Here is a 12,653-nt window from a genome sequence, read left to right on the forward strand (position 1 = left end):
TACTCAGAGATGCTCATCTATGTTTATAGGTTTCTCTTGAAAACTGTTTATAACAGAAGATGAGGTTCATGGGGAAAATACTTTGAGGATCACTAAGAAAACAAAAACAGCACAATTCTGACAGATTTTTTTCTTTTTTTAAAAAAAGACATACAAAAATTGAGAATGGAGAACTCAAAACTTAATTAAATACACAGCATTCAAATATGCTTTAATGATACTGAAGACAGATGAAGAGAGAGGGAGTAATTGGGAGGGGAAGTGGGAGGAGGTGGTAAGAGAGGGGTGGGGAACGAGGGGCCTCCACATCTCAGAGAGAAAGGAGGTGGAGGGTGAGCAGGAGAAACCCACTTTGTAAGTGTGATCCAGTACGAGACCTGAAGGGCTGTTATTCTATTGACCACCACTAACAGATTTTCTGATGCTCTTTTTCCTCAAGTCTCAGGTAGCTCTAAATAGTGCAGGCGTTCTCAACCAGGGGCAATTTTGTCCCCCAGTGGACAATTTGCCAATGTCTGGAGACATTTTTAATTGTCACAGCTGGATGTAGGGCTACTGGCATCTAGTGGGTAGAGCCCAGGGATGCTGTTCAACATCTTACAATGTATGGGACAACCCCCTACCCAAAGAATTGTGGATAGCACAGAATGCCCATATTGGCATGGTTGAGAAATCCTGGAATAGTGTGGCATAGTCAGAGCAATTAAGATCTGGATCATGGTAATATATATACAATGGAATCTTACGCAGCCATCAAAAAGAACGAAATCTTGCCATTTGCAATGACATGGCTAGAGCTAGAGTGTATTATGCTAAGTGAAATAAGTCAGTCAGAGAAAGACAAATACCATATGATTTCACTCATATGTGGAATTTAGGAAGCAAAACAGATGAACATAGGGGAAGAGGGGAAAAAGAGAGAGAAAGAGGGAAGCAAACCATAAGAGACTCTTAACAAACTGAAGGTTGATGGAGGAAGGTGGGTGGGGGATGGGCTAAATGGGTGATGGGCATTAAGGAGGGCACTTGTTGTGTTGAGCACTGGGTGTTGTATGTAAGTGATGAATCACTAGACTCTACTCCTGAAACCAATATTACACTATATGTTAACTAACTAGAATTTAAATAAAAATTTGGGGAAAAAAAAAAAAAGATCTGGACCATGGTAGGCAGTGATCAGAGGACTGATGTCCATTAAGTCACAGGGGATCAGCTCCAGGGCCCCTCATCTTAGCTGTGTCCTCAGATCCTCCAAGCATGAAATGCTAATGTGCACACCCTTCCATCTGTGTTTCAGGGCGCATTCCAGTGCAATCTCAAACTGCTGTTTTACCTTCAGTGGCCATTTCCTGTGTACAAGCTCTTGGGATAAAACCTTAAAAATATGGAACGTCCATACAGGGGAGTTTCGGAACTGTGGAGCCTGTGTGACTCTGATGAAGGGCCATGAAGGTTCTGTGAGCTCCTGCCACTTTTCCAGAGACAGTGAGTAATTAACATATAGAAAGACTTCACACCTATGGGAGTGCTGGGGCAGATCTCCTTGTGTTCTATTCCCACGGACTTGCCTTAGTATAGAGAGGCAATTTCTCATGATGCCAGTGGTGAGGGTGGATTTATTTTCTATGAGAACACAAAAGCCAAGAGGGACATTCATAGGCAGAAGTTTGCAAGTAGCAGAGACTCAGCTTAATGTGGCTTAGCAGCCAAAGATATATATTAACCCCTGTAATGGGGAAGTCCAAGAGCTGATCTCACTTCGGGTGTGGCTGGGTCCAGACACTCAGACTGTGCTTTCGGGGAGCCAGTCCTAGAGAAAGAGAGACCCTTCTTTTAGATGGTACCAGCGCAAGTCCCAGGAAAGTCTTTCATTGGCTCAGCTTAGGACACACCCCCATCTCTGAACCAACACTTTAGCAGGGGATGAAAGGCTCTGATTGGCTAGGTTTGAGTGACTCACCCACGCCCCTGAGCTAGAGGTCGGAGTCAGTATCCTCCAACCAGAAGGAATGAGAGTATTGTATGGGGTGTTTCCCCATGGGAAATTGGGGTGTTGTTGACAAATGAAGGGTCACGGATGCCAGCAGGGGTGATGACAGGAAGCGGCCTCAGGCCACTAGCCTCAGTGAGGGAAGTGACGCCTCCTGACACCCAGGAGCCAATGGCTTTACTCTCCATTCTCGTGGGAAGTGGGGTTCGCTCTGTGTGTAGTTCAGGGGCCCCCAGCTAGTACAGAAGCAATCAGAGCCTGGCTTGCGAAATGCTAGGGTGTTTTCGAGCAACTCTTCCTCTTCACAAGCAGTCTCTGTGAGTTAAAGCCCATTATGAGGCATCCCACTGGTTTCTGTCCTTGTATTTTTGGGGTTCAGAGTTGCCTACAGTCAATCATCACTATTCACACATTCCACATTTGTTGGGTAAAATTTATTCATAACCCTAAAATCAATACTTGTGGCATTTTTGTGATGAGGCACGGGGTGTGGACATGCGCAGGGCAGTGAAGACTGTGAGTTAGCCTATGCACACACTCCCAGCTGCATTTGAACAAGGCGACCCTCTGCCTTCTTGTTTCAGCTCTCTTATTGGAAAGTGTCCATTTCGCAGTCCCTTTAGTGCCCAGTTATTTTTGCATGTTGTGGTTTTGGTTGGTGATTTTGCTGTTTAAAGGGCCCCCAGGCACAGGGCTGAAGTGCTTGCTGTCCAGTGTTCCTCAGTGCGAGAAGGCGGTGACTCGCCTTACAGGGAAAACACGGGTGTTGGATAAGCTTGGTTCAGGCATGAGCTCTAGCACTGATGGCCATGAATTTAATGTTAATGAATAAACACTATGTATCAACTAAAGTGTGTTTCAACAGAAACAGACCTAAAACAAGGTTATGTATTGATCGGTTAATGAAGTGTTACGACCAGAGAGGCTCCTAGGAACCTAACCCTATATATCCCCTAGGAGAAATTGTTCACCATTGACTAATTCAGGGTCTGTGATGGCTTTACAAAACATAACTGCCATGAATAATGAGAATGGACTGTAACTGGCTGGGGGTCATGGAGCCACCCCAGGAAGGGGTTTGAGTGTCCTTGGAGTGAACCATGGTAGCACCTCACAAGTGTAACCTCAGCCCGCTTTGACCTTGCTGAAGGAGGAAGCAGTTGGCAGGGAAAGAAGACCCCCCATCCCCTGAAACTCTCTATCATTTTGTGTTGTAGCCTCTTTTCTCGTGTCTGGAGGGTTCGACAGGACTGTGGCTATCTGGGATGTAGGAGAAGGCTACCGGAAGCTCTCCCTGAAGGTACCGATGTCAGCATCAGATAGAGGGTCAATGCTGGGTGCTGGTGCTGGGGATCCAGCAGTGGGTGAGAGACCTAGATGTCCTCACTGGAGCCGACACCTCTGTGGAGAAGAACAGACAAGAAACCAACAAGCAAATCATCGACCGTGATGAGTGAAACAGAGAAACCAGAACAGGGTGATGTGAAAGAAATAGACCCCAAGGACTAATCCACGGTGGGTGGGCAGGGAGGGCTTGTTGGAGAAGGTGGCATTTGAGCTGAGAACTTGAAGGCAAGGAAAGCCTGGGTGAATGAGGATCTGGGGGAAGGGCATTCTAGGCAGAGGAAACAGCAAATGCAAAAACTCAGAGGTGGAAAAGTGTCTAAGAACAGCAGAAATTACAGAATGATGAATACCACAATGAGGCATACACAGAAAGCTATGGGCTCCAAAATGGTGGGTTTCTGAGCGCTTTTGCCTACAAGTTAGAGGAGACTCAATTCACAGTGGGTTTATGATGAGGGGATGGATTGACCCAACTTGGCAGGAATCCAGAGAGGTTCAGCAGTCCCAGGACAGGCTACAGCAGCGCCTCTGAGCCAAGTGCCCCCTTCCCCAAGATTTCTGCAGCCTCCCTGGTCCTGTGATCTCACGGTTTGGCGGTGAATGCTTGCATCCACGACTCTTGGTCCCTCTGTTCCCTGTGGCCCGAGCGTAGACTTGCCCCCCCACCCCTTGATCACCACAACATTCAGGCTCCCGGGGCTGGGCTACCTGGAGGGCTCTTCTGCAAGGGTTTTGGGGGAGGCCAAGGGAGGTTACATCACAGCAAATAAACAGCTTACAACTGAGTGTTCAACCTCCCTGTGTTTAAAAGTCCCTTTGTCCTCTCTTTATTTTCCCCCTCAAGCTCCTCTCCTTTGTTATGCATGGCACTTTGACTTCTCTCCTGCTCCCCTTCCTCCTACCATACCACACTGGCTCGCCTTCGCCTCTTTCCAAAAGGGGAAGGCCAAAGAATGGTCAAGATGCTGACGCAGAGCCCTGACGTCATTAAGTGTCTCTCTCCTCTGAGCTCCTTTTTACCCAAGGAAAATAACCCCCCATTTGCTTAGGCCACTGGGGATAAGTCTGCAGCGATTTGAAGCAAAAGCCCCCTTACCAGGAGGACCTCGGAGTGGTTAGTTCCCAGAATAGAGAATGCAAACAAAAACCTGCAAGAGGTGCTCTGGGACCAGCTGGGAATATAGTCAACTCTTTTTCCATCCTGCTAAAAACTAGAGTACTATTTTAAAGAGCACAGTGCCATAATGTACACATGCATCATCAACCTTTACACTTCGTGTCAAATGTCATCGGTGATGTTAGGGAAGCGCAATTAGTTACTCTTAAATGCATGCATCACTGGGGTCCTGACTTTGTGCTTTTGTTTTTGTTGTGCTTACCAAGGTTTTTCCTCTAGGTGCTTGTTAAAATTCTATTTTTCTTCAGGGCCACAGTGATTGGGTGACAGACGTTGCCATTAGCAACAACAAGAAATGGGTCCTGTCTGCTTCAAAGGTAAAAGTGGCCAAGCTTTGAGTAACTTACGATCTCTCTCACGTTTGTGAGAATTGGTGTTCATAGAACTGTTACTGTCAAGCTAAATTCCTGGGCTGGCTCAGTCTGAGGCCCCTCCCCCCAGCCTCCACGCCAGGCCATACTCAGTGCAGGGAGCTGGCTGGGAACTCGGGAAGCAGGTCCTTATGTCTGCTCAGGTGGGGAGTCGCCAGGGATTTCTATATCTGCGACCATTGATATTTGAGCTTTGTTGGAGCAAGGGCCTGCCCAGACCAGTGAGTGATGGAGCCAACGGGGGGGCCTTCGGGGGGAAAGGCGTCAAGCTCACTGGCAAGCAGCAGAGACCACCCTGAGCTCCCAGGTGGGTCTTCCCTCTCTGTGTCACTACATCCTCGAATTCCCATGCCAGTGGCACAGAAGAGCTATCCCGAGGTCTGTCCTTCAGGTGTGAGCACAAGAGAAGTGTGTGGGGGGGGTCCCACCTTGCCCCTCCCCCGTTGACCTTTATTAAAGCCATGTCATTCTCTAGTTTGGGGGTTTCCAGGTGCATGGGACCGCGGGCGAGACTTGGCCTACCATGACCAACTTGTTAGCCAACCCAGACTCTCACACCCAACCCAATACCGTAATAGTAGAACACATAATAAAAGTTCTATGCCTATGCATTATTATTTTAACATAAAAATATGAAAGATGATTATGACAGCTATATCTCAGTAAAGCTTGAAAAAAAGTAAAAGTGCAAACCAAAATAAGAAAAATGAATGTTTATTTGAAATGCATGTCTCATTCTGTATTTTTTACTTCTCTGTTACATAAATGCTAGTATTGAAACAGTAATGATTGGACTACTTAACGGCAGCAATTAGTAGTAACTAATAATAGGACTAATTTTATTTTATTTTTATATTGTATATTTTATAATGTTTCTATAATGTTTTATATTTTATAATCTTTTTATTTTATATTTTATACTGTTCTTATATTTTATGTTTTTATTTTTATATAAAATATTTTGTTTCTTTTACATATTTTTTATTTTATAATGTTTTTATATATTTTATAATGTTTCAGACTTTAAAAAAAGCCTTCATTGGATATTTAAATGTGGTAGGCTATATTATCGGGTGTGCTTAAGATACATAAATGTAGGACTTAAAGAAAAGAATACAAGTACAATAAGATTGATTACATAAATATTACTTCTATTTATTTATGTATTTATTTCCCCAGCTTTATTGAGCTCTAAGTGACATATAATATGGCCTAAGTTTAGGGGGTACACTGTGTTCTCTGGACTGCCACAGCCTCGGGATGCCCTTCTTTTCTCTGAGGTAGCAGTAAAACGGAGTACTGACAAATGTAAAATTCACTTTAGCTTGCAGCTCTGCTCTTACCAAGCCCACTTCTCACTAATTCCCGGGTCAGCCCACGGGATGCCATCAGGCTAAAACACCCTCTCAGCCAAAGCTGCCGCTCGTGGAATGCTCAGGGTTTTACCCACTAGACCTCACAGGTTTTGAGATTTGCAGGAATTCACTTCCGGCTCTCCGAAGCTGTGCGAAGGTACTCAGTCTGCAAACCTGTTTTAGTGGCCGAGGCATTTTGTCAGTCAGCCGGGTCCTTCGCCACAAGACTCGCATCAGGAAGGCTAGCCGTGTCTAAAGTGGCCGTTACTGTAAAAGGGCCTGAAGTCCATTGGATGCCATCATGACTCGAACCTCTCTTTCTCAGGGAAATGGCTTGAAAGCACAGAGGTAATTTGAACTTGTGATAATAACGTTGGATCCCAAATAAGGCACGGTTTTAGTAAAGCACCTGAGAATGTCCTGTTTGGCATGACTGCTCTTTTCTGGTGATTTTTTTAAAAGATTTTTATTTATTTATTGAGAGAGAGAGAGAATGGTAGAGAGAGAGCATGAGAGGGAGGAGGGTGAGAGGGAGAAGCAGACTCCCTGCTGAGCAGGGAGCCCAATGCGGGACTCGATCCCGGGACTCCAGGATCATGACATGAGCGGGAGGCAGTTGCTTAACCAACTGAGCCATCCAGGCGCCCTCTTTTCTGGTGATTTATTTATTTATTTTTTTTAAGTACCGAAGCAGTCATTTCCAAAAAAAAGACCCCTGTTTTCACTGTATGAATTTTGGTCACAACCTGCAACTGAGGGGCAGTCACTTCATCCTTCTGTAGGCTCACCATGGCCTCTTCGAAGATCCTGAAACGGTGTTGGAGAAACAGGGTATACCTTTCTTTGTAATTCTATCATTAATCCCTTTCCTCCACTCTCATCCTCAATGCATTTCAAAACCAGAGGATATTCTTCTTTTTTTTTAAAGATTTTTATTTATTCAGTTGAGACACAGAGATAGAGAGAGAGAGAGCACAAGCAGGGGGAGAGGCAGAAGCAAGCTCCCTGCTGAGCCAGGAGCCCGATGCGGGGCTCGATCCCAGGACCCTGGGATCATGACCCCAGCCGAAGGCAGACGCCCAACCATCTGAGCCACTCAGGCGCCCCAGAGGATATTCTTCCTGTGCCACACTTTAAACGTATGATTTTATGGCAGGCCCACATTTTAAGTATCTTCTATAGAGGCGACAATGATAACAGCCATCTTGGAGGAACATGTTTAAGGAACACACCTTCTTCCATTTCTACAAAGTCATCATTTTTATAAAGTGCTTCTACACTTTTTGAGGAAGGGGAAAGGCGACTAAGAACTTGTATCAAGAGAGACCTCAGAGGCGCCTCCTGGGTGGCTCAGTTGGGTAAGCGTCCGACTCTTGGTTTTGGCTCAGGTCTTGGGATTGAGCCCTGAGTCAGGCTCCGTGCTCAGTGGGGAGTCTGCTTAAGATTTGCTCTTTCCCTCTCCTTCTGCCGACCCCCCTGCTCTTTCTCTCTCTCTCTCAAAAAAAAAAAAAAAAAAAAAAAAGACCCAACATCACAGGTGAGCCAATCACACTGCTTTTTGGAGTGTGGTATACATGATGTGCAGGCCATTTAGCTGGTGAGATCTTTTCATTTACTTTGGAAAGAAGTTAATAGGCTGAATGGAATTTTCCAGAATTTACATTTGCATTGTCTGCTGAATATGTAGATAGATGAGCAACGTCTAGTTTGTATTCGGATAAGATGTCAACATGCTTTTATGTTTTCTGCATTTTCACTAAAATCTTCATAGAAATCAAGAAGATTTGAAACTCCCAACTTTTGAATCAAAGTATTTAAGGGCTAGGTTGCGGGGATTTGGCAAATCACTTGATATACTGTGGAAAGTGATTGTTGGTGGACTCTGACAGCTCCACACAGCAAGGGGTCAACATAGATGTAATCACTTTCCCCTTTTGTTCTCCCACATGGCATTTAGTTGAATTTAGTTGTGCCTGCTGATTCAGGAAATGTAACATTACTCAGTGTGTTAGTTTCTTATTGCTGCTATAATAAATCACCATACACTTTACCCCTTACACAACAAAAACTGAATATCTTACAGTTTGGTGAGACAGAAGTATGACACGGTCTTGCTGGGCTAAAATCAAGGCATCCACAGGACTGTATTCCTTTCTGTAGGCTCTAGGGAATAGTCCATTTCCTTACCCTTTCTAGAAGCCACCCACATTCCTTGGCTTGTGCATCTTCTTGCATCTTCAAAGCCAACAACATTGTATCTCTCTGTGCCTTTCTTCTATAGTCACATATTCCTCTCACTGTGTTGTCCACTTTTAAGGACATTTGTCACTATGTCTAGCCTGTCTGGATAACCCAAAACAATCTCCTTATTGTAAGATCAGCTGATCAGTGAACTTAATTCCATCTGCAACCTTAATTCCCCTTTGTTATGTCACCTAACGTATTCACAGGTTCTGGGGATTAGGGTGAGGACTTCTGGGGGGTGGACGTTGTTCTGCTGACTACACTCCATTCCATAAAAACAATTAAAGGAATGATATGATAATGGGTGATCATTTGAGCAGTATTCCCAAACTAATTCATCAGTTACTATTGTCTCAGGAGTACTGGTGTCTTTTTTAAAAAATAGATTTTATTGTTTAGAGCAGTTTTAGATATACAGAAAGTTGGGCTAATAGTACAGAGAGTTCCCATATATTCCGTTCCCCTCCCCAGTTTCCACTATGGGTGGCTCAGTCGTTAAGCGTCTGCCTTCGGCTCAGGTCATGATCCCAGGGTCCTGGGATCGAGTCCCACATCGGGCTCCCTGCTCGGCAGGAAGCCTGCTTCTCCCTCTCTCACTCCCCCTGCTTGTGTTCCTGCTCTCACTATCTCTCTCTCTGTCAAATAAATAAATAAAATCTTAAAAAAAAAAAAAAGTCTTGCATTGAGTGTGGTATATTTGATAAAACTGAAGAACCAATATTGATACATTATTATTAACTAAAGTCCATAGTTTACATTTCACTCTTTATGTTGTATGAGTTTTGCCAAATGCATGTAATGTATCCACCATGACAGTTTCAAACAATAGTTTCAGTCCCTAAAAATTCCCTGTGCTCCATCTGTTCATCCCTCCCCTTCATCCCCAGAACCCCTGGCGACTTTTTACTGTCTATAGTTTTGTCTTTTCCAGAATGCCATATAGTTGGATGCATGCAGTCTGTGGCCTTTGCAGACTGGCTTCCTTCACTTAGCAATATGCATTGAAGGGTCCTCCCTGTCTCCTCATGACTTGACAGCTCATTTTTAAAAATCACTGAATAATATTCCACTGTCTGGTATACCACAGTTTGTTTTTCCTTTCTCTTAATTGAGGGACATCTTGATGGTTTCCAGTTTTGGGTAATTATGAATAAAGCTGCCATAAACATCTGTATGTGGGTTTTTGTGTAGCCATGAGTTTTCAAGACATTTGGGTAGATACCAAGGAGTGTGATTGCTGGATCACATGGTAAGACTATGTTTAGCTTTGTAAGAAACTGTCAAAGTGTCCTTTTTTTCTCTTTAACAGTTTCATTAAGATATAATCCACTTACCATACAATTCATACATTAAAAATGTACAATTCAATGGCTTTTCTTCCCCCCCCCAAGTGGCTTTTTTTATTTACACAGAATTGTGCATTCATCCCCACAATCAATTTTAGAACACATCACGCCCCACAGAAACCCCGCACCACTTAGCCATCACCTCCAATCTCCCTATCCCTCCCAGCCCTAGGCAACCTCTAATCTACTTTTCTTTTTAATAGACTGTGTTTTTATTTTTCTATTTTTTAAAGATATTTATTTATTTATTATTAGTTTCATAGGTACTAATAATACTTATGGTTACTTTCATCAGTTGCATATAACACCCAGTGCTCATTCCATCACGTGCCCTCCTTAATGCCCATCACCCAGTTACCCCATGCCCTCCCCTCCCCCCAGAAATCCTCAGTTTGTTTCCTATAGTTAGGAGTCTCCTATGGTTTGTCTCCCTCTTTGATTTCATCTTATTTTTCCTTCCCTCCCCCTATGTTCATCTGTTTTGTTTCTTAAATTCCACATATGAGTGAAATCATATGATAATGTCTTCCTCTGACTGACTTATTTCACTTAGCATGATAACCTCTCATTCCATACACGTCATTGCAAATGGCAAGATTTCATTCTTTTTGATGCCTGAGTAATATTTATTTATTTGAGAGAGAGAGAGCACGAGTGAGGGGAGGGGCAGAAGGAGAGGGAGAGAGAATCCCAAGCAGGCACCGTGCTGAGCTCGGAGCCCGACAAGGGACTACATCTCACGACTCTGAGATCATGACCTGAGCAGAAATCAAGAGTCAGACGCTTAACCAAGTGAGCCACCCAGGCACCCCTTGTCTGTGTTTTTAGAGCAGTTTTAGGTCTATAGCAAAATTGAGAGGAGGTACAGAGATTTCTCCTATACTCCCTGCTCCCACAAATACATGGCCCTCCCCCATTATCAATGTCTCCCACCAGGTGAGACATTTAGAATAACTGATGAACCTACACTGACACATTATAACCCCTCCCTTCCCAAACCCCTGGAAATCACTGATCTTTTGACTGTCTCCATAGCTTTACCTTTTCCAGAATGTTATATAGTTGGATGCGTATAGTATATGGCCTTTTTCAGACTGATTCTTTCACTTAGTAATATGCATTTAAGGTTCTTCTAAGGTTCTTCTTTTCATGGCTTAATAGCTCATTTCTTTTTAGCGCCAAATAATAGTCTATTGTCTGGTTGTACCACAGTTTATCCATTCATCTACTGAAAGACATCTTGGTTGCTTCTACCTTTTGGCAGTTATGAATAAAGTTGCTATAAACATCCTTGTGGAGGTTTTTGTGTGGACCTAAGTTTTAAATTCCCTTAGATAAATATCAAGGAGTTTGATTGCTAGATTGTATGGTAAGAGTATGTTTAGTTTTGCAGGAAAGCCACCAGGTGGCTGTACCATTTTGTGTTCCCATCAGCAGTGAATGAGAGTTCCTGTTGCTCCCGGTCCTCATTAGCATTGTTGTTGTTTATGTTCCAGATTTTGGCCATTATAATAGGTGCATAGTGGTACCTTTTTGTTACTTTAGTTTGCAAATCCCTGATGACATGTGATGTGGAACATCTTTCACATGTGTATTTGCCATCTGTGTGCCTTTTTTGGTGAGGGGCCTGTTAAGATCTTTGGTCCATTTTTTTAACTGGGTTGTTTTCTTATTTTTAAATTTTAAGAGTTCTTTATAGATTTTTGATAATAGCCTTTATCAGATATGTCTTTTGCAAATATTATCTCTCAGTGTCTTTTGGAGAACAGAAAATTTTAATTTTAATGAAGTTTAGCTTATTAATTATTTCTTTCATGGACCATGACTTTGATGTTATATCAAAAAGTCATCATCAAACCCAAGGTCATCTAGATTTTTTCCTATGTTATTCTCTAGGAGTTTTATAAGTTTGCATTTTGGTCTGTGATCCATTTTGAGTTAATTTTTGTGGAGGATGTAAGGTCTGTGCCTAGATTCTTTTTTTTTTTTTTTTTTTTTGCTTGTGGATGTTCAGTTATTCCGGCACCATTTGTTGAAAAGACTATAATTCTTCCATTGTGTTTCCTTTGCTCTTTTGCTAAGTGGATTATGTTTATGTGGGTCTATTTCTGGGCTCTCCATTCTGTTCCAATGATATGTCTGTTCTTTCACCAATACCGCAGTGTCTTGATAACTGTAGCTTTACAGTAAGTCTTGAAGTTGGGTAGTGTCAGTCCTCCCAACTTTGTTCCTCTCTTTGTCATTATATTGGCTATTCTGGATCTTTTGTTTTTTTTTTTTGACAGAGAGGGAGAGTGAGAGAGAGCATAAGCAGGGGGAGCAGCAGGCAGAGAGAGAGGGAGAAGCAGGCTCTCTGCTCAGCATGGAGCCCGATATGGGGCTCAATCCCAGGACCCTGAGATTATGACCTGAACCAAAGTCAGACGCTTAACCACCTGAGCCACCCAGGCGCCCCTGGATCTTTTGCTTCTTCATGAAATCTTTAGAATCATTTTGTCAATATCCACAAAATAACTTGCTGGGATTTTCATTGGGATTGCATTGAATCCGTAGATCAAGTTGGGAAGAACTGACATCTTGACAATATTCAATCTTCATATTCATGAAGAGTTTCATAGCTTTCTTCATATAGATCCTGTACATATTTTGCTATATATAAGTACTTCATTTGGGTGTGTGTGTAATGGTAGTGTGTTTTTAATTTAAGGTTCCAGCTGTTCATTGCTGGTATATAGGAAAGTGATTGACTTTTGTATATTCACACTGTATCCTGCAACCCTGTTGTGATCACTTATTAATTCCAAGATTTTTTTTTTCGTTGAT

At 43.1% G+C, this 12,653-nt stretch overlaps 1 protein-coding gene across 1 annotated transcript in view; it reads left to right on the plus strand.

The window, feature by feature from the left end:
• Nucleotides 1-12,653, plus strand: part of WDR88 (WD repeat domain 88) — a 45,685-nt gene that overhangs the window by 27,892 nt on the left and 5,140 nt on the right. Inside the window, exons 7-9 of the mRNA XM_032390143.1 lie at nt 1,298-1,485; nt 3,208-3,290; nt 4,763-4,831. Of these exons, the coding sequence (XP_032246034.1) occupies nt 1,298-1,485; nt 3,208-3,290; nt 4,763-4,831 (340 nt within the window). The remainder of the gene's footprint in view (nt 1-1,297; nt 1,486-3,207; nt 3,291-4,762; nt 4,832-12,653) is intronic.

The sequence above is a fragment of the Phoca vitulina genome, unplaced genomic scaffold, assembly GCF_004348235.1.
Source record: "Phoca vitulina isolate PV1807 unplaced genomic scaffold, GSC_HSeal_1.0 scaffold58, whole genome shotgun sequence".
Classification (NCBI taxonomy): domain Eukaryota; kingdom Metazoa; phylum Chordata; class Mammalia; order Carnivora; family Phocidae; genus Phoca; species Phoca vitulina.